This window comes from Anser cygnoides, chromosome 23 (genome assembly GCF_040182565.1).
Source record: "Anser cygnoides isolate HZ-2024a breed goose chromosome 23, Taihu_goose_T2T_genome, whole genome shotgun sequence".
NCBI lineage: Eukaryota > Metazoa > Chordata > Aves > Anseriformes > Anatidae > Anser > Anser cygnoides.
The window spans coordinates 579,031-598,464 of NC_089895.1; the positions used below are offsets into that span (position 1 = coordinate 579,031).

Below are 19,434 nucleotides of genomic sequence, written 5' to 3' on the forward strand. Positions count from 1 at the left end.
TTTGTATACTGAGCAATATTTGCTTCCCTGCATTCCCCTCTGTGGTAGTTTATTTAGGGAATTTTGGGAGCGTTTCCTTGCCGATCTCTTCATTTGTTCATCCTCATCCTCAGTGTTTCAGCCACGGTGCATAAAAGCCGCGCATTTCCAGCATGACTGAACATGATTATAATCACCTCGCGTACCTATTTAGGTGCTTGGCACAGAAAAAGTCCTTTTGACAGATAAATACGTGCGATACTTTAAAGCAGCCTACTTGTCTGAAAAGCAGTGGGTTGCTGTGATTTATTCTGTTGGTCGTTTTGGTGGGGTTTTTGTAGGCTACCGGGTACTGCAGATATCTACAAAGCACTTTTTTTCTTTCCCTGTTATGGTGTTTGACACAAATACCAGGGAAGGCACACCTCCAGCTGGTTTGAAGCGTGCCAGGCAGAAGCATTTGTTGTTGTTGTTTAAGAATTGTGAAACATGTTTATTTAGATGATGTTTGTTGTCTTCAGCGAGATTTGTCTTGCACTCACTTCTCAAGGCTGCAGTTGCGAACCTTGCACTCAGAGCTGTCGTCTGGGCTAGGAACAGCACTGGCTGCCCAAAACATTCCCTTTTTTTGATGACAATAATAGCAGGAGAAACCCTTCAGTGCCTGCTATTTAAGCCATCATGTGATGTTGTTGTGGTTTTTTTTTTGTATGACTCCGTGCTATACTGACTCCGATGGGGTTTAAATACTTAAACAAATTGAATACTCTGCTGCGTCATCTTGCATTTGCCTCTCAGCCCTGCAAGTGTCAGAAATGACATCTGTTATCAGTGAGGTGGCTGTACTTAAATTTGGCACTGTATTTAAAAATGCCTGCTTTACAGTCATTCTGATAAAGCTCATTTTTTTTATGGCTTAGTGACAGCCGCGCTTCCTTTCTTATGCATTTCTCTGCTTGGTTGATGAAAAGAAAGCTGCGTTTTGGAGGTGGGTAGGGATGTCGGTAGTAGCATTGAAGTTGTATCTAACTTGGGCTCTATCCTGTTGCGTGCAAGTTAAGCCTCAAGAAAACCTGTTTATCCTGGGCCTGAAGAAGGGGAGGGATAGCTGATATCCTCCTCCCTTCTTGTTGAGGGGAGGAGCAGCTCGAACCGTCTGGGGTAAGGTCTCTGCTCTCGAGGTACGGAGCAGGAGGCGCGAGGAGCTGCGGTCAGCCAGTCCGTGTGTGTGCCGGTGTCCCCCAGCACCGCCTGCCCTGCGAGCCTTCTGTCCTCCGTGGAGGGGAGCTCCAGCAGCGCGTGGACTGACCCCGAGCCACCGATCCTCCGAGGGGAGAAGCCACCCGAATGTCAGCTTGGGCAGAAAGTCAGGAGCAAGGTAACAGAAAAGCAGAAGAACCTCACGGACAGAAAGACAGCAGCGTTTCCCCACGTCTCGTTAGTGCTTGATTATGCTACGCCGTGGTGAGATCTCGTTGCTGTGGTGCCGTTGCCGCTGCGAGATGTGGTACATACTGTTTATGATACAGCATTGACATGAACAGCTCAAGCAGAATCACACTTGTCAAATAAAAGGGGAAAATATTTGATGCTGCATCTGACATCTCAAAAACTAGAAGGCTTCTTGCAAATTAGTTGTTAACATGAATTAGAGATTTTGCCAGCGGTAAGACAAGAGGATTGGACCACAGAAGCTCCTGAAGAGGAGGGGCAGCAGAAAACCTGCCCTGCTCGCCTGCTAGAGGTTGCTGCTTCCATAGCAGTAGCTGATGAAAACATTGAATTGCTCTTGAACCAGTCTCTTCTTCTGCTGTGTTGATACAAACTGCTGCGGAGTAACACTCTTCAGCTAAATATTCTACCAAACGTGTTTTGGTATCCTAAATCACAGCAAAGATCTAATGATGTACTTGGAGACAGAGATTTTTATCATCTCTTTGACCCAAAAAGCAATGTTGAAAATCAGGGAGGAAATAACAGAACATCCGTTTGAGTTAGCTTGTGTAGTAGGAACGCTCTCGTAAGTGGCTGTGTTGGTGCTCGAGGTTTGCTCTGCAGTGATCGGCGTGGCTCCCCAGGCAGCAGTCAGGAGGTGCTGCGGCGGTTGGTGTTTGGGGTGAGACACTACGGCAGGGCACGCTCAGTCCCCTCACCCTCTGCACGTCGTGCTTCAGTTCTTTATCCCAAACTGGAAAATTCCTTGGTCAGATTGTCTCTGTGTTTACGTTTACCTTGCATTACGTGTTGATCAGCAGGAAATTAATTGGGGATTTTATGTCCAGGAATGAATCAGAACAGAAAAAGAGTAACGCCAAGACCCCCGAGGTCTCTGTTAGGCTGTCCGCGTGGCACAGGGCAGTTACGGTGTGTGCTGGGACATGCTGAGGTAACGTCTTTCAGTGGTCAGATGTGCCAAGATGCTCTTCCAATACAAGGCATACTCTTGCTCCAAAACCCATCCATATTTCCTTTGACAGAAGCTGATTTTGGAAGGGCTGAGGAGTCTGAGCTGTAGTAGGGTCTGTGACTTCGCTGTAGGACTCGGATTCAGCTGAGCTTCGCTTCTTCTATGTTTTTCTTTGGTTAACTTATTCCTTCCTTCCTAATGCATGGGATAGCTGGAAAGTATTTCTCTCTGAGGGCTGAGAGACTTGATGAACATCAGCACAGCGGAGCAGGCTTAGCTGAAAGAGAGGAGGAAAAGAGTAGACAAAGGGGATATGCAGACATTGCTCTCAGAACAGCCAGTGGGACAGGAGGCGGCGTGGGGCCGGGAACGTGACGCACATCGAGCCTGGGAGGTGAGAAGTGAGTTCCTGCTCTCGGGGAGGCTTCTTCCCCTCCTGCAGTCATCCACGATCAGCCGTCAGTAACTCCTCTTAGTGGGGATGCTTGCTTTCCTTAGAACCTGACATCAGATGCTACTTCCACCTTGTAGGAGCTGGTTGGCACACCCTTGAAAGCCAGAATAGGCCTGCGTGTACTTGGCGTGGTTTGCTAATTCAGACTCAGAAGTTTTACAGGCTGCAGCACCAAATTTTGGTTCTTTGTGTCATTTCTAAACCATTCCTTGTGCTATTTGCTTGAAACAGAGCCTCAGGCTTTCTGCTGGATCACCACACCGTGTGAATCCTGTCTTGATAGCTATGAAACTACAGTTGCTTAAGTTTCTTTCTTCTTTCTTGAATACAAACAGATTTGGCCTACCACCTATAGCTTAGCTTCATTGTTTAAAATCTAATTATTCACATCAAGCACAGCACAGTTCAAATCAAAGACACCTTGAAATGTGCCTGAGGGCTGGTGCAGTGAAACCTATTCTCTCGATACCACTTTATGGATTGAAAAAGTTTCCTTTTTTCCTTATACTTGCTTTTGAATTTTAATGCAAGGGCCATAAAATTCGAAGATGAGAAGGTTCAGCAAGGCTGTGGCTTGCAGTGGGAATATATAGTAGTTCTGTGTACAGGGAGGTTTGGCAATGTTTTTAAGCATATCCTCTCCCATAATCTGTAAAGTGAGCCCAAAGACCTTCCCCCAGAGGAGACCCAAGACCTGATGAGCTCCTTTAATCGTAAGGTAAATCTGATGATACGCAGCCAGAGGGTTAGTAGCGACTGCGGCTACCCTTGGGAACGCCGACATCCAGAGCTGGCACAGCGAGGCATCAGCCGTGCCGGATGGGGCAGGAGCCGAGGAGCAGGAGAAGTGGTTTGTGGAGTCGTGCAGGAGCCACAGGGCAGCACGTAGAGCCTGGGGGAATTCTTCTTGGAAGTGAAGGCTGTCACAGACTAGAGGCTGGTTTTTGGGCCAATACAATAATAAATTTAAAGAAAAGGTAAGCTTTTTATGGTTAAAAATAAAAAAAAAAGGGGGGGGGGGAAGTCCTCTGAAAGGAGGAATGTCTTGTTAAAATGTGTAATCGGCGTAACTACAGCTCCAGTTTATTGTTACTTTGGGCAAATAACATGGGAGAGAGCATCTGGGAGTATAAATTGTTATAGCCCATTGAAATCAATGGAACTATGAACATTTACACAACCAATGGTCTGTCTTCCATCTGTAACAATTTCAGGCAGTTTCATTGTGTTGCAAATGCTTTAAAGCAGCAGTAGCTTGTATTAAATGCATTCAAGCTTATTGCTTGTCATTTGTCGTATTTTAGAGGATCTGCCACCAATACCTATGGTTCCAGCTCTCCTTGGGCACATGTTTAGAGCAGGGTCAGGCAACAGGGCTTCAGTGACGCAGAGCTGCGTTGATGTGTGCTTGCTCTCATGTTTTCCACTGTGGTGCTTCTGGAGTTTAGGGTGGTGTTGATAAATGGTTGGGTCCCCAACAGAGAAGGCTTTCTCCCTTGTAATCGCCCGATCTCTTTGTGTGTTCTTTATCTTAATGGTAATCAAAAGTCAGTCTGATAATGTGTTCGCTTTCCATCTTTTGGGATGAATCATTTGAAACACTCATTTTTTATTCACTTTTTTTTGTTCCCTGGCAGGCTCCGTACCCCTCAGGACAGAATGCAGCTCCAACCACGTTGGTGTACCCTCAAGCCCCTCAAACAATGAACACCCAGACTCAGACCCGCTCGCCGGTAAGGGAGCCCATGTTTGCATCATCTTACATTCTTTCCTCCTCGTTTGCCTGTTTCTCTGTGTTTATGTGTGTGTCTATAACACTTGGCCAATTCTCTGAAAAGTCTGTTTTACTGAACTGGAAGCACCTTCCAAATGGCAAATCTTGGTTGCATTTTTGAATGTTATCATGGTAGGAGAATTTTCATTTTAAAGTGGCTTATCAGAAAAGAAGCAACGGAGGGATTCTCATCTGTGTTCAAATAACGTGATTTATTTTTAGAATAGTTGCTTTCAGGTTCACTTCACGTTAGAATTTAGATTCGTTACCAGAATCTTTCTCTTTGCTTCATTTTTTTTCTTAAAGGAAGTATTTGGTAAAGCGGTAGAACAAAGATCAGTAAATGAAAGCGACTCTCTGCAGCAGCACTCAGTCTCCAGTGGCCTGTGGGCTTCACTTCTGAGTCAGTGCCACTGGATCAGCTCTAACCACTTGCTGTCTAGCACTGTGTAGGTGCTCACACATTTAAAGCAGAGCTTCTGTGCACCCAGATCTTTTTGTGGTAAGCCCTTTTTCATCCAAGTTGAGGTTTGGTTGTCCTCCACGATCTTTTTGTGTGTGTTGTAATACTGCTCTGCTACCGTAGGCCTTTGGTTCCCCAAACCAGGCTCTTGTTGGGAAATCTCTGCTCGTAGCGCAGTTCCACATGGTGCTAGGAGATGCTCCTATGGCATCGCGAGCTTAGCCCTGCTTCTGCAGGCACGGTAGCGTGCCGTCATGATGTCTGAAGCCTCAGTTAGCCAAGGGAGCAGCAGTCCCTGCGTCTCTTGTGAATCCGCATCTGCGTCGTAACGCTTCAGGTTACGTATAAAACCACCGCACCATTCCCAGCACTCTTCTCTTTTTAGAGTAAGATGAATGCTGCTGAAGCATGGCAACTGAAAGCCTCCGAGACAGAAGTCTTCTGTTTGTCCACTTAACAGGTATAGTACAGGGCAAGCTTCCCCTACGGGCAGCTGCACCGATGTGCTTGCCCTGCTTCTGGAGATCTCACCTCCAGGGGATTTGCAGGAGGGTTAGTTCTGAGGCCTGTTGACCTCAGCGCTGATGAGCAAGCCAATTAATGCCAGTTTTGATGATGTTTCTGTGATGTGGACAGCTGTGAATTTGTAACTGGATCCCACCACTTCTTTAGTCCCCTGTTCTAATCAGTAATGTGGGATACTGACGGTAAAAATCTTTTCTCAGTAAGTATATTCAGCTTCTGTATCTTTTATTGTTGAAAAGCAAAAATAAATTTATATGGTTAGAACTGGAGCAAAACCTGACTGAAGAGCTGCATCTCTAAACCAGTTTTTTTGACAGCCCAGCAGAACAGTGCCAATACATTGCACAGACAACTGGAAGAGGAGGAAGGTTTTGGAACAGAGTCCGGTTTACAGGTCCCTGGCTGGAAGAGGCTGGATAAAATACTGCATTGTAAGCAATATAACAAACTGTACTCCTTCTTGCAGGCAATTGTGCCGATGGCACTATTTTATTTCTTTATTTCTTTATTTTTTTTTACCACATCTTTTTGTTGGCTGATCTACAGAAATGCACTGATTTGCTTCTTTGCTAAAAGCATGAGCTACCATGGCAGTTTCTGCCAGGTTAAGTGGCAACAGAACGTCCGAAGTTGACTGGCAGTCGGGAGGGTCTGACCTGGTAGGACAGAGACCAGGATGACTTTGGGTTTTCCACTCAACAGATTGTTTTCAGGAGATTTGGCTGAAAATGTGTCAAATTGTAGGGATTTCGCCCTGTTATTGAGGAGGTATTGAGGAAGGATTTGTCTGCAGTTGTCAGCCATTTTTCTGTGGTCATGAACTACTTTTTATTTTTTTTAAACTCTCCTGTGTGCAGTTTTTGCCATCTGCTCTGCTAGTGACCATTTCCACCCCCATTACTAAAAGGCGCACACATAACATTTCATTCCACCTCCCCACCCCAAAACAAATGCAAGACGAGCTGCTCCTGAACTACTCTTGCATTTTGTTCTGGGCTCGATTTACCTCTTTTATTTTTAATTTTTTAAATTTATTTTTACCCTTCTTTTTTGGTGGCAAGGGGAGGGTGAAGAGAGGCTGAGGAAGGCAGCAGGAGACCTTTGCCATGCGTAGGCTCCGTAGCGTGGTCCCATCCGTCACGCCGCCGGTGCAGCTGGGTGTAGGGGCTGTGGCACTTGTAGAGCAGCCAGAGCTTGCTCCGTGCAGTGTCTGCACCAAAGGGCTAGTGGCAATTGCACGGTTCGGGCTTTTCTGTTCCTCCCTGGGCAGCTGCCTTTGCAATCCAGCTGGCTCCATGGGTTGTCCCTGTTAGCTTCCTAGTGCCGCTCCGATACCAGGAACGTCGAAGTGCAGCTCCAGCAGTGGGTGAGGAAACAGAATTGTTCAGCCCTACTCCAAATTCCCCGCTAGGTGATTTTAACACCAACCCCCCAGTTGTTAGGAGGCCTACCAAAAACCACGGTTGGCAAGGGAGTTGACCTAGAAGTGGTGGTTTTCTGCTAGGCATACGTGTGCCAGACCAACACCAGCAGGTAGAGACCGTGCCCTGTCTCCAGCTGTGCACGGAGCAGTGAGCAGGACCATAAGGAGTGTGGGTGGCAGAAATGTTGGACCCAGTCTTCATAAAGTTTTCCTTTTATCTACCACCTTCATCTGACAGAAGAACAAAGTGTCTATTTTAATCCGAGCCAGCAGTGACTACAGTTTGTTCTGTTGCTTACAGCTACTAATAGGAAAAAATCCTGTCAACCTGATTTAAAAAAAAAAAAAAAAAGAAAAATTAAAAGAGAAAAAATCAATAGCCAATGGTGACCAGTACAAAACAGATTAGGGTATTTTTCACTAACTTTGAGGTTTTGTTTTTATTTTTTCTTTAACACATTACTTTTTGTCCACAATGGAATATACTTCAGCTTCTTAAGATGTAAGCTTCCAGCTCTTGTTTTAAACACAGGGAGAATTAATCTTCTGTGCAGAACAGTGATAAGAGAGGTTCCTTGGCCTTCAAATTAAGCAAGACAAGGTTTTTGCACCCCATGATTCTTTTCAGTGCTTTATTTTTCATCGGCGTATAACATGGTGTGTGGCCCCACCAGAAAGGCTTTTGCCAACCCTTCCAGGGTAAGCGTTATTCCTTTTTCTCAAACGCATGACACTGAAAGTGTTTTTGAGGAGTTCTTCCTGAGGAAAAAAAGGACTCGAAGTGCATCCCCCTCCTTAGGCTCCTCCTCCAGGTTACCATTTCTCATCGCAGCAGACTGATCAGCAGAGCCTCTGTCCTCTTCTCACCAGGAGGTTTGGGAGAAGGCCAGGAGTCTTTGAGTGCTTCTGTCCTGTGGTTGCTACTAAATTGGAAATTTTAGGTCTTTAGTCTTAAGAGTTGATAATCCTTTGCATTTTTTCTTAAATGGAAGGCTGAGGGAAAGTTTTCAAGGGTGTTTGCTAGGGGTGGGGAAACTGCTTGTTCAATCAGTGCAGGTGACTAAACTCCTACGTTAGTAATAGTCTGTGCGCATATTTTCCTGTTTCTGAAGGTTTTTATGACTTTTCGTCCAAATGTCACAATGAGGTGAAGGTAGAGGGAATATATGAGCACCACTGCTGTTAGTAGACTACTTGGAAATGTCGAATATAGGTGATTAAAATGTTTATAAGGGAGAAAATCAACCGGACCAGTGAATATTTATACGTTGCTTCTCATATTTGAAGGGATTAAAATAGCTGGGAAGTAGGGCTGTGAGTAAACCCCACTCCACATTTTCTTCCTGAAAAAAGATCTCTTATTAAGAAAATCAATAATTAGTAGGCAGTTTTGATCACCCTTCTCATTAGTACTTTCCTACATTAGAATGTACGGTAGCCCTCAGGCAGCAAGTACAGCGTACTGAGTCCCAGCACGTATATGCATGAGCAGAGGTGGGCTGGCATCGCGTGCTGCGGCACGTGCCCTGCGGTCCCGAGCAGTCCCCAGCAGCGGCAGGTAGAGGCACGCCGTGTGCTGCTGCGGCGTGTGGGAAGTCACAGCGGGATCTAGTTTTGCTTGCTCCGTTTAATTATTGGAGCTGTTACCGATAGGTTTATCTGCTCTCATCTTGGAGCTGTGCTGAGTACACTGAGAATTAAGAGTTTAAATACCTAACTTGGCTTCTGAACGAGGATACCTTGTCATCTTTATTTCTATTTTCCATTTCTTGCATTCATTTTTATTTCTATTTTAACAATCAGTTACTTATTGGAAAATGCTTTTAATGTTTACCGAGCATGTTAAATTCTGAATACTTTCCTCCATATGTAACCCAGGTGGGTGGGAGGTGATTTAGTGGCCTGAGCTCAGGGCTGGGAACCAGGACCTCCTGTTCTCCAGGCAAGCCCTGCCCTGCTGCATCGGGCTCCCAGGGGCATCGCGGGTTAACCTGTTGCCTTCAGTTTCAGAGGGGGGTGACAAATCCGACTCCTTAAGGAGAGGGGTTGGAGGATTCTATCGTGATCCTTTGTGGGAAAAAAAAAAAGAAAAAAAGAAAAAAAGACAAACCACACGGTGTACATGGAAAGAACTGCCGGTTTGCCTTGCAGAGAGCCCGCAGCCCCCAGCCCGCAGGCTGTTAGCAGCGCCCGCCTGGCTCTTACCTGCCAGCCAGGCACCAGCCTCCATTCTCTGCTCCCACCAAATTTTTGGAACGGCTCTGAGTCCGGCTGCTTCAACCATTTACCTCCCCCTTAAACAGTTTAAAATCTTCACCGCTGCTTGTTTTATTTTTTTTCCCAGGCAGGGTAAAGAATGCCCGCATTCATGCCTAGAGTGCCTTTAAAATGAGCGGCAGCTTTGGCTGTTTATCCGCCAGCTCTCGAGCAGCACACTTCCCCGTAGCGGTGTTCACTCGTTATATCTCAGTACCTGTCTGTCACTGTCCTGCAGCAAAGCTTTGACTGTTTGTGGTTTTTCTTGTGGGTTTATTTTGCATAGAGTGTGACATTTTGGTTTCGTTGTGGTGTTTCTGACTCTTTGTGCCTTTCCTTTTGTGTTTGTTTCTCCCGCCTTTCCTCAGTTTGCAGCGGGGCCTCGACCTGCCCATCACCAGGTACAGTACCCTGCCCCTTCATTACCATCCTAAACTAATTTGCTGGGGGAGGCGGGTGGTCGGAGGTTGTTCACCCACTAACTCAGAACGAAGGCTCGCTTTGGAAACCAGCCTCGTTAGTAGATACTAGCACCTGCGTAACCTTGCTAACAAGCTGCCTGCAACGCAGAGTAACACTTAATTCCTGGTCGGTGTCACTGCACTCATTAACCACCTCACTTCCGCTATTTCTGTAGGAAAGGAGAACATGTAGAAATTATTTCCAGGTATGTGTGAGATTTGCTTGTCTGTTCAAGTCGCAAGAAACTTTGCCTAATATTTCCCAAAGCAGCCAGCACATTATGTTGCCTGAGCTGAAGACTTTGACAAGAACTGGGTGCTCAGGTCCCTGAGAAAATCCTACTTTTCAAACGCAGAGCAAGGCAAATGATTTTCCAATTCGTACATTTCTTGTGTGATATGCCTGGTTATCTGTTGTCATTACATTGCTTAATGTTTTCTTTTACTCACTGTATGAAAGCCAGACATTAGGAATCTTCATAGTATTCCTGCCACACGACTTGGACATTGTAAGGAATCACATAACTCAGAAGAACAAAAATAAGGAATAGCTCTGGCTCGGGAAACCCAGGGACAGCGCTTGTTATTAGGGAGGCTGAAATACCAAAAGGATCTGCTGTGCAGCAGGATGGATGCACAGGTCCGTTCTGGCCTATTCATGGTGCCCAAAGCTGTCTTTCCATCACCTCTGACATTCATCTTTGCCAAGGCCCTTTTTCAGAGTTCATCTGGGGACTGGTTTTGCTTCCTCTTGTAGCTTTGGAGGGGGCAGAGGTTGCCTGAGCGTGGATATGCGGGAAAGCGGACGAGAGGCATGGCAAGGGCAGGAAAGGTCTTCCAGATTTGTATGTTTCCGTGTCGTTCTTCTTTCTCTTCGCTTGGAAAGAGAGAGTCTGTTTTCACCAAGTTAATGGGAGGGAAAATAATCCCCTTAACTCCAGTGATGTTGGGACAGGGGCTTAAGTCCTGGAAGGCTTGTTCCAGGAGAACCGCGTTGTTCTCACATCGTTCCTGTTAGTCTGAGCTGTTCGATGCTGTAGAGGTGTGTGCCTTCGGGAAGGTCCTGCCCTAGGACAGCAGGTAAGTGTGTTGGTGGGCACACGCTGCCGCCGCCCCCCAGCTTTCCGCCTCAGAGAGCAGCGTGCAGGCAGGCATCCTTCCAGAGCAGGGCAGAAAAAAACAACAAAAGTCTTAAAAAAGTAGAACAAGGCATTTGCTGCACTTGTTTGCTCGCAGGCAAACATCACGTGAGAGAGAGAGAACTGATTTTTGTGCCCAGCAAGGGATTGCATTGACAGGCGGTGGTGGAGGAATGTTTGCAGGATTACTGCGCAGTGTGCAGGGTGACAGAATTAGTATCTTGTTTAGATACTTTTGTTCTTGACCTTAACTTGAGGTCTGTGTTTATATTACGTGATACTGAAGATGCATTGCTGTTCAGAAACTCATTAGCTCTTTCATAGGTTGTTTCCAAGACAAAGTATGTATTCAGTGTGAACTGTTTAATAGTCTCATAAAAATTACCAAATTCACTGCAAGCAGAATTTGGAACAAGAGGCTCGAATCTGGAGGCAGCTCAGCCTTGTAAGAAATGATTTCAGTGACTGGTGGCCTTACTGGTAGGGCTCTGCCACCCATCTGTCACGGCTCGGTTTAACACTTTCTTTTGGACCCAGTTATGGCCCTCCCGGAGGTTAAAATTTGTGATTTCCCAGTTTGTTTTCCTGAATGTAACACCACATATTTAACTGCGTTGCAGTTAGATTTGGACTCCGTGACGTTTGAGGTCTGCTTATAATTATCGGAGAGAAGCTGTCACTGTTAGAAAAACACTTCAGGCTTTATCCCAGAGATATATCTGCCGTGCAGCGGAACGGGACAGGCACAGCAAAACCTGGGCTTCGGATGAGCTCCTTGGTTCTTTGCATCTGAAACTCAGTCTGTGCCCGTCGTTCCGACGGGGGATGGAGAAGGGGGTTTTTGCCACCCACCCCTGCGGAAGGGTCGTGGCTGTTGAAGCGAATTCATCGCAGACCCAGCACGTGGAGAATTCGCGAGTCTGACGTAAATGATTGTTCACATGAACCGGGCAGCTTTAACATGCTGGAATAGCAAAAGGTTGTGTAACGCAAGCAGCAGGCTTCCAGGCTGAGGTTTTGTAACCTAAAAAATCCAAAGTAAGTACATCGACCGTAGCGATACTGGTATTTGTTACAGTGACATAACGAGTTCTTCTAGGAAAGCAGCAGCAAGATGAGGTTTGCAACGATTTCTGTGTGATGCTATTAACATAGGCTTCTTATTGATTCTGTGTCTTTCTCAGTCAACTAATGGATTATTCTTTAATGTTATTTCCTGTAATTATTAGATCTCTAAAGTACTCAGATTAGCATGATTTAAGCACCTGAAGTTGACTGGCAACTTCATAAGCAATTTATTTTTGGATGGAAATGCTTGCCCTGACGGTTTCAAGCCAGTAGATGCTGTAGAAGGCGTAATCAAAGTCTGTGCGATAGAAAATATGAAAATGAGATTTAGGATGCTAAGAAAATATTAAGATGAGATTTAGGATGCTGTGCTAAGTAAATAGTGGCTGAAGTCTAATGAAAATAGCTGTAGTGGTTCTGATTAAAAGTTAAATGTGCATAACTAATCCTTGATTCCAGTAAAGCAGCTATCGCAGAAACCACTGGGCAGTCTCACTTTCTAGGAGAAAGCAAATGGGTGTCACAGTGTTTGCAGCAGTATATTTAAATATACTGTCAGCTTCTGTTTTTCTTTAAATGCCAGGCTTTATGCACAACCCACGGGTTTAGCTACAAGACTTAGCTACCGTCCTGTCTGGGTTTGGCGTTCCATTTCCCATTTTGTTCATGGAGCATCCCCGTCTCTTCTTTATTTCTTTTTAAGCAAAGTTCTTGAGTCACTTTGTTGCTTCTGATCCTCCTGAAACACAAATGAAAATAGCAGTTTTCTTTTAAGCTGAAGTCCGAAGCGTAGAATAACCTTTAGTTGAAGAAGCGACTTCAGGAGTATGAGAGAGATTTTAAAATGGATGCTCAGAAGAGGCCAGTGTAATTAAAAACAGAAATAAGAACAAATAGAAACTCAAATGTCGTTTTTCTCTTTCTGACTTATAATTGTATTTGAGATTAGTTTACTAGCTATGGCAGACTAATTTAGTCTGAGGTTGCAGTTGCAGTTTATTCCAGTTTTAGCTTCGGGTTACTTGAGTTCTTTTGAGTGTAGCTTATATAACAGCAGGCTGGGTTCGCCCATGCACTGTTGTTAAAAAGCCTCACGATTTGGAGAGGTCAGAAATTTACTCCCTGAGTACATTTGGTTACTCAAGTCTAACCATTTTGTAGCTTCTTGAAATATCTCGCATAAAAAGCAGTCGGAAAAGGTTGCCGTAATCACTTCTCTGTCTTCATCCGCAAATATGGAAAGGAACTACCAGTTTAAATCCCATGGTTGACACAAAAAAGGTGTTTTCTTCCCCCGTTTTTTATTTATCGTTCAGTAAATAAGAAGACTGGGAAAACCTGAGGTAGGGGAAGAACCAAGTCTTGCTTTGTGCCCCAAGGGCTGCTGCTGAGCTGCCGGGAAGCCGAGATGCGCAGCGGGCTTCCTGCTGCGGCTCCTGCTCCTGGCACCTGCTTCTGGCTTGGGGCTGCAGCTCCTTGGCCGAGCTCTGCCGCAGGGAAAAGGGAAGTATATCCGATCCTTCAAACTAACCCGGGCACTGCTCCTTCCGTCTGCAAATAGACGTCACTCCTGCTGCGCTGCCTGTGCCAACGCCTCCTCCTCCCTCTCCCAGGCCAGGTTTGGGCCCGACACGTCTGCACGTGAACAGCAGAGCTGTCTTGGGGTGCCGCAGGCTGGCCCGAAGCAGAGCACTTGGCTGTGCCATTTGATTCGATCGCGCTGATGACATCTGGTTGAACTTCCCGTTTGCCGTCCTTGTTTCTAACTTTTGGCAGGGCTTTGTGGACCCATCGCAGTCGCCAGCCTTGATCTGGCCTAGAAATAAGGAGCCCAGCGCCCCGCGCACGCTCTGGGTGAGGGGCTAGGGTAAGCGTAGGTCTGTCTCCGGTGCTCTTAGCAGAGAACGTCATTGCTCCGTGCAGCCTTTAGAGTGCACAGTGAGTGCTTCACAGGCATTTCCCTGGAAGTGATGACTTAAAAATCTAGAGTAAATAGAAAATCAATTAAAATGCAGCGGAGGTTTATCAGGAGGTTGGCACTCTCTTTGATCATTGATTTTTCTAGATGACAAGCATGATGCCTCTTAGTGGCCGGCCTTCAGCAGCCTTTTGACACAGGGTTGTAAGGGAAGAAAATTAAGTGGGAGAAGATGCTTAATAAGAGGATATTGGGATGCGTATAAGGACTGATTAAAAAGTAAGTGGCAGGGCAGTGCTGAGAGGGTAGGCAGGAAGTTAGTAGTGTGTTTCCTTAATAATTCTGTTAATTACCCTGGCACAAATAGCAGGTATGTGTCTGCAACACACTTAACGAGTGGGAAGCTAGAAAATGGGGTTAGCAAAAGGAAGCTGGACAAGGAGGACAAGCGTGATGGAAGCAAGGCGTAATTCAGCTGTGCAGAGCACAAGCCCTTACACTTCAGTGCCAAGGAAAAGGTTTTGTTAAATCAGGTATCATCAGCTGGGACCACCTGTGCAATGCAATCTTTAGATGAACAAGAACAGTTATTTCCAGCTGAGATGGGGAGTTATTACTGCTGTGTTAACAGCTACTGGCAAAACCCTGTCTGGAGCATGTGTGCAATTGTTTTTTTATGGTTATTTTTCCGAAACGATTTTTGGAATCTTTTTAGCATATTTTGCACTAATTTGACCATCCTGGCTATATAGCAGGACTTAATCTTTGAAGGAAGTAGTCAAGTATTGCAGTTTTCTATCAGAAGCCTTGCTATGGCCCTGCGTGGGAACTGTCTATGCTCCATGCTGAATCCTGCACTTTGTGGAAGAAATAGAGGCAAAATATCTGTTTTCAATCTCCTGGTATTCTCCTGTGGGCATCATTAGCTTTACGTGAAAATGTTGGCTGTGCAGGCATCCGTTTGACCTTGCAAGATGAATCTTTTAGCAAATCAAGTCAGAGCAGTGAAACATTTCTACGAATGACTTTGAACATTGTTAGCTTAGTTTTGGAGGGACAGGATCAGGGATATAGCATAAAAAAGTCTGACAATTAGATGATGTTTGTTTTGAATCATAAAACCCGTATATAAATCAGAGGCACAGTGCTCTGATACCTGATTTTCTTGAGAATTGTAATTTTACTTACAGGAACTGGAATAACTAAAAGTAATTCAAACTTCGCTGGAGACCCCTCTGCTTGGCCTTTCCAAAAGCTTTGGATGTCTTGTCACTTGGAATGATGGATCTGCTTTTCTTCTTGCTGTGTCCTTCCTAGAAGCCATGAGATCGTCTTTGTTCTTTTTCTTTTTTTTGTCTTCATCTCTGGATTTGAGCTGCCTCTGCAATGGCCTGGGCAGTACAGAGTGGTTTTGGAGAGGTGGCGGGCTGTGTGTGTTTGTTGGTTTGTTTTTTAACCCCGAGTTTCCTCGTTGGAGGTTCTCTTTCTGCTGTAGAACAGCTTAGCGCTACCCCGGTGTTATTTCTTACTTGATGTAAGAACCAGCCTGTGTAACACCACCCGTGTTGGTGTACAGAGCACGCTTTCATTCCTTCTGCTGCAGCTGGAAGGAGAGCTGGCACGCGCTTCATGAAATGGAGTTTCTTCGGCATGTCACCCCCACACATCATGTTTCACGATCTTTTATGCAGCGGTTCCCAGTGACAGAAGCAAAAGGCTGTCTGTAAACCAGGAGTTTCCATTGCTGTAAGATTTTCCTCAGTCGTTTCCGGGGGCGTGTTACTCAGCAGGTTCCCTAGGTGCAGCTGTGCAGCTCGGCTGGAGGAGGGCAGGCTTCTCGTCTGGCTCGCGCTGCTGGAGGACTCCCATCCTCTGCGGCCAAGGCTCTTCTGTGCCACCCTGCCGAAGGAGTTCCTGCCGCTGTAGGGGCTGCTCTCGGGGCAGTCTGCAGCCCCTCTTCGCTCCGGACAGATACAGAACTGTGGTGGCTATTGAGTGTTTTCTTTTTCTTTCCCTATCGCACTTTGGGTCTCCCAGAGCTGCTGTAACCCAGTAACAGATCAGAAGTGGTCATTATTCAGCAGTTAGTGGTGAAAGAAGGAAGGACCTGATTTCATTCACTCCCAAACCTTGGGTCCAGTCCCTTTCATGGCAGACTTGCTGCTGATTCTGTAGTTTTATAAGTGACTCTGGAAGTAATGAAGAGAAGCAGTAAGGAGAGAAAATATTTTAGATTTCTTTTTGGTGTCTCTGGGTATTGAAGAATTGCAAGGTGTAGTTAATCTCACCATAAATTCAGCATCTATCCTTATTCCATGTAACACTCATGTAGTTCCCCTGCATCTAGGCAGCCACACGTTTTTTATAGGCGCAGGAATATGGCAGCATGTTGCTCTTCTGGTTTTCTTTCTGCATCCTCGCTTGCAGATTTTTCCCCCCAAAACAGTGGCCTTCTCCTAATTCAGGTTACATTGTGCAGTGTGCCAGTGACAGTTCTTCGTCCGGATTAACAGGGTTGGACGTCAAAGCGTTATGGTCATTGTAATTGTGTCTGGATTTCTGCGCCAGGGAGTCATCCTTGGCTTTTCTGGAGAAATCGTTTGGTATGGGAACAACGTAGGTATCGTGGTCTTCAGGAACACCGGAATGACCGTTTTAATTTCATTGTCACATCAGGTGTAGAGGCATCACAGCTTCCTTCTGCCCTACCTCATTCTTTCCAAATGCCAAGACAGATAAGCCCAGCTCCTTCCTTCATTGTTCAGTGATTGCCCTCCTTTTCTCCTCTCACCGCTCACGATGTGGTTACTCACAGACTACTTGCATTGATGCACTTCATCACTCAGCAGTCTTCAGTATGATGTATGATGACCTAATTTTTTTATTTTTATTTTTTGCTTAGCAATTAAATACATGGCATTTCTTATCCTTCCAGTCTGGGTGCAGAAGTGGAGACCAAATCCATGATTTGAGCATGAGTTACTGCTTTATCTGCTATCTTTGTGTTACTGAAAGAGACCAGAAAGGAAAAGTGTATGATTTAGGAACAGAGTAAGCATAAAGTCTTTCTGTAGTATCATGTTTTCTACAGTTAATGACAGATTTTTTTTTTAAACTTTTATATTTCCATATCAGACTTTTCTAGAAGAGTTTCTGACCCCTGACCTGGGATTCTGGTAGAAGAGTCCTCGCACCAGTTCAGTGTCTGTCTTGCTGGTTCTGTAAGAGATTAGTCAAAGCAGGGTAGAAAGATGAGTGGAATTGTGTGCAGTTAGGGTGCATGTTATATCCTATTCCTTCCTATTGATCTGTAAGCTGTTCCATTGGCTTTCTTTCTGTTTCCTGCTGCTTTCTTGCTTCGTTATTGAAGGGAGGATTCAGACCTATACAGGTAATTTTAACTCCTGGTTCTGCATGGCATAAGTGTCTCTTTATCACTTGTATCATTATTCTGTTAGTGAATGCGTTAATGTCTGATGCACACCTTACCAACTGAGTTTAAAGATTATTGCCAAGACTCTGGTAACTAGAGCAAGGGCTCCAGTGCCACGAGCGCTCCATACCGTGGATGCTGATGCCTTTCCCAGCGCTTACAAGCTGAGACCTGACCACGTACCACTGGGTTGCTTGGTTTCCTGGAGCTGGTCCACTTGCGTGGGGCATCACTTCATGCAAACGTGGTAGAAGATTTTGGTGCCACCCTGGAAGAGGTTGCCACCCTTTTGGAAACAGAGCACAAGAGAAGTCACATGTCTCCATTTGTACAAAGAGCGGGCATGAGGCATCTCTTCGTAAAACCTGGATTTAGCTGTTCTGAAGTTACACCGAAACAGTTGCCTTGATGTTTTATTTCCCTGGCATATTAATAAAGGTGGCTTTTTGGCAGGCAACCCACCTTATAAAAGCATATTTGACAGAAATAATTTTTCTGACGATTGCTCTGAAAGTTGGGGTGTATAATTCAGTAGATACAAACTAATAGATAGACCTCAAAGTTTCACATTTGCTCTTACCTTTTACAACCTGGAAAAAATTGAAGGTTATAGCATGAATTTAGTATTTACAGATAGACAGCAATTGTCCTGCAGTTTTCTGAATGTGTGGCAACCCTTTGGAAGTAGTACTGTAACTACAACATATTGTCTGCCTTTGTAATGAGACTGTAATTTTTCTCCAGGAAGTTTGACCGATTCTTTGTTTTCTCTCCTCTCTCCTTCCTATGTCCCTTTCCTGCCCTAGTTTTTTCAGAGGCCTCAGATACAGCCTCCGAGAGCTACCATCCAGAACAGCAGCCCTTCCATCCGTCCTGGTGCACAAACACCGACTGCAGTGTATCAAACCAACCAACACATCATGATGGTTAATCATCTGCCAATGCCGTATCCTATGCCTCAGGGCCCCCAGTACTGTATACCACAGGTAAAAACACATTCTCCAGGCGCTTAAGAAACTGAAAAGCAACCTGTGCTTCATCTGGATTTTCTCAAGACCTGCTGCAGCATTGGGAGAGGGGGAGATAAAACTGGTAGTTGCATATTTCAATTCTGTGCTTCTTTATGAATTATCTGTTGGTCTGAGCATGGAGGCAGTAAGAATAAATTCTTTTTAGGCTTGGCATTTTCTCAGAAACAGTGTGAAACTAAGCTCCTGGAAAATGCTATGAATGTATTTAAATTGACTTAATAGCTCCACAGTTACTCTAAAACCTTGGACCTTATAAAAACATGATATTACTGAAAGCAGGAGGATGACTTGTCATTGTTAAGGAGTTTGATAATCTGATCTTTATTGATTTTTGAGGGCTCAATTACAGTTTTTGTATGTAACAGCATGTCATTGCTCAACTCTTTGAAAACTGATGGTTATTTTTTTCTTCCTAGTATCGACACAGTGGCCCTCCATATGTTGGGCCCCCACAGCAGTATCCTGTTCAGCCACCAGGGCCAGGCCCCTTTTATCCAGGACCAGGTCCTGGAGAATTTCCCAATGCCTACGGTAAGTTCTGGTTGGAGATTTCCTGTAAGTATTTCCTGGGCATGGTTTTCTCTTGTCAAGTTCAAGATTTATAATACCAAACTGGATTAGCATTTGTTTGAACTTCATATAGCTGCTTGATTTGGTTGTGTCACAGCCCTTATTATTCAATCCTGAAAAATTCACAGTAACGGAGTTTCGTTTGTATGAATGCTCAAGGAAAGGCTGTAACTTGTAGAGCTACCCATAATCACATGTGAATAAGAATAGTGGCTATTTATTATTCCCTGATAAATCATTATTATTTATTAAGGTATCGTGAATACAACTGGCAGCCCTGGTTACCACTGGTTTCCCTCAATATGTGCACGGCAACAGAGCATTTAACATTTCTTGTTCCTGTGTTCCCTGTTTGGCATTTAGAAAGGGAAAAGAACAAACCATCTGGCTTAATTCACTGGTCTCATGCTGCAAAGAACAAGTTAGTCCAGTGAAAGACTTTGTAACCCATACGCAGGCTGATGTTTGCCCTTTCAAGACACGGTTCCTAGTTTCACCTCTTCTCAAGCAAAGAGCTCTACTGACAGTGGTTG

General features: G+C 45.1%; 1 protein-coding gene across 19 annotated transcripts in view; it reads left to right on the forward strand.

Annotated features, from left to right (window-relative positions):
• EIF4G3 (eukaryotic translation initiation factor 4 gamma 3) overlaps positions 1–19,434 on the forward strand; it is a 154,878-nt gene that overhangs the window by 67,151 nt on the left and 68,293 nt on the right. For 6 of the 19 annotated variants that reach the window (XR_010826314.1, XM_066981955.1, XM_066981957.1 and 3 more), the window contains 6 exons: positions 4,478–4,573; positions 5,920–6,033; positions 9,650–9,682; positions 17,238–17,258; positions 18,107–18,286; positions 18,748–18,862. Coding sequence is in view for 18 of the 19 variants with exons in the window: in XM_066981955.1 (XP_066838056.1) it covers positions 4,478–4,573; positions 5,920–6,033; positions 9,650–9,682; positions 17,238–17,258; positions 18,107–18,286; positions 18,748–18,862 (559 nt within the window). In the remaining variant the exon portion in view is untranslated. Of the gene's footprint in view, positions 1–4,477; positions 4,574–5,919; positions 6,034–9,649; positions 9,683–17,237; positions 17,259–18,106; positions 18,287–18,747; positions 18,863–19,434 lie in introns of those variants that run through there. The other 13 variants (XM_066981967.1, XM_066981971.1, XM_048048760.2 and 10 more) reach the window with 5 other exon arrangements.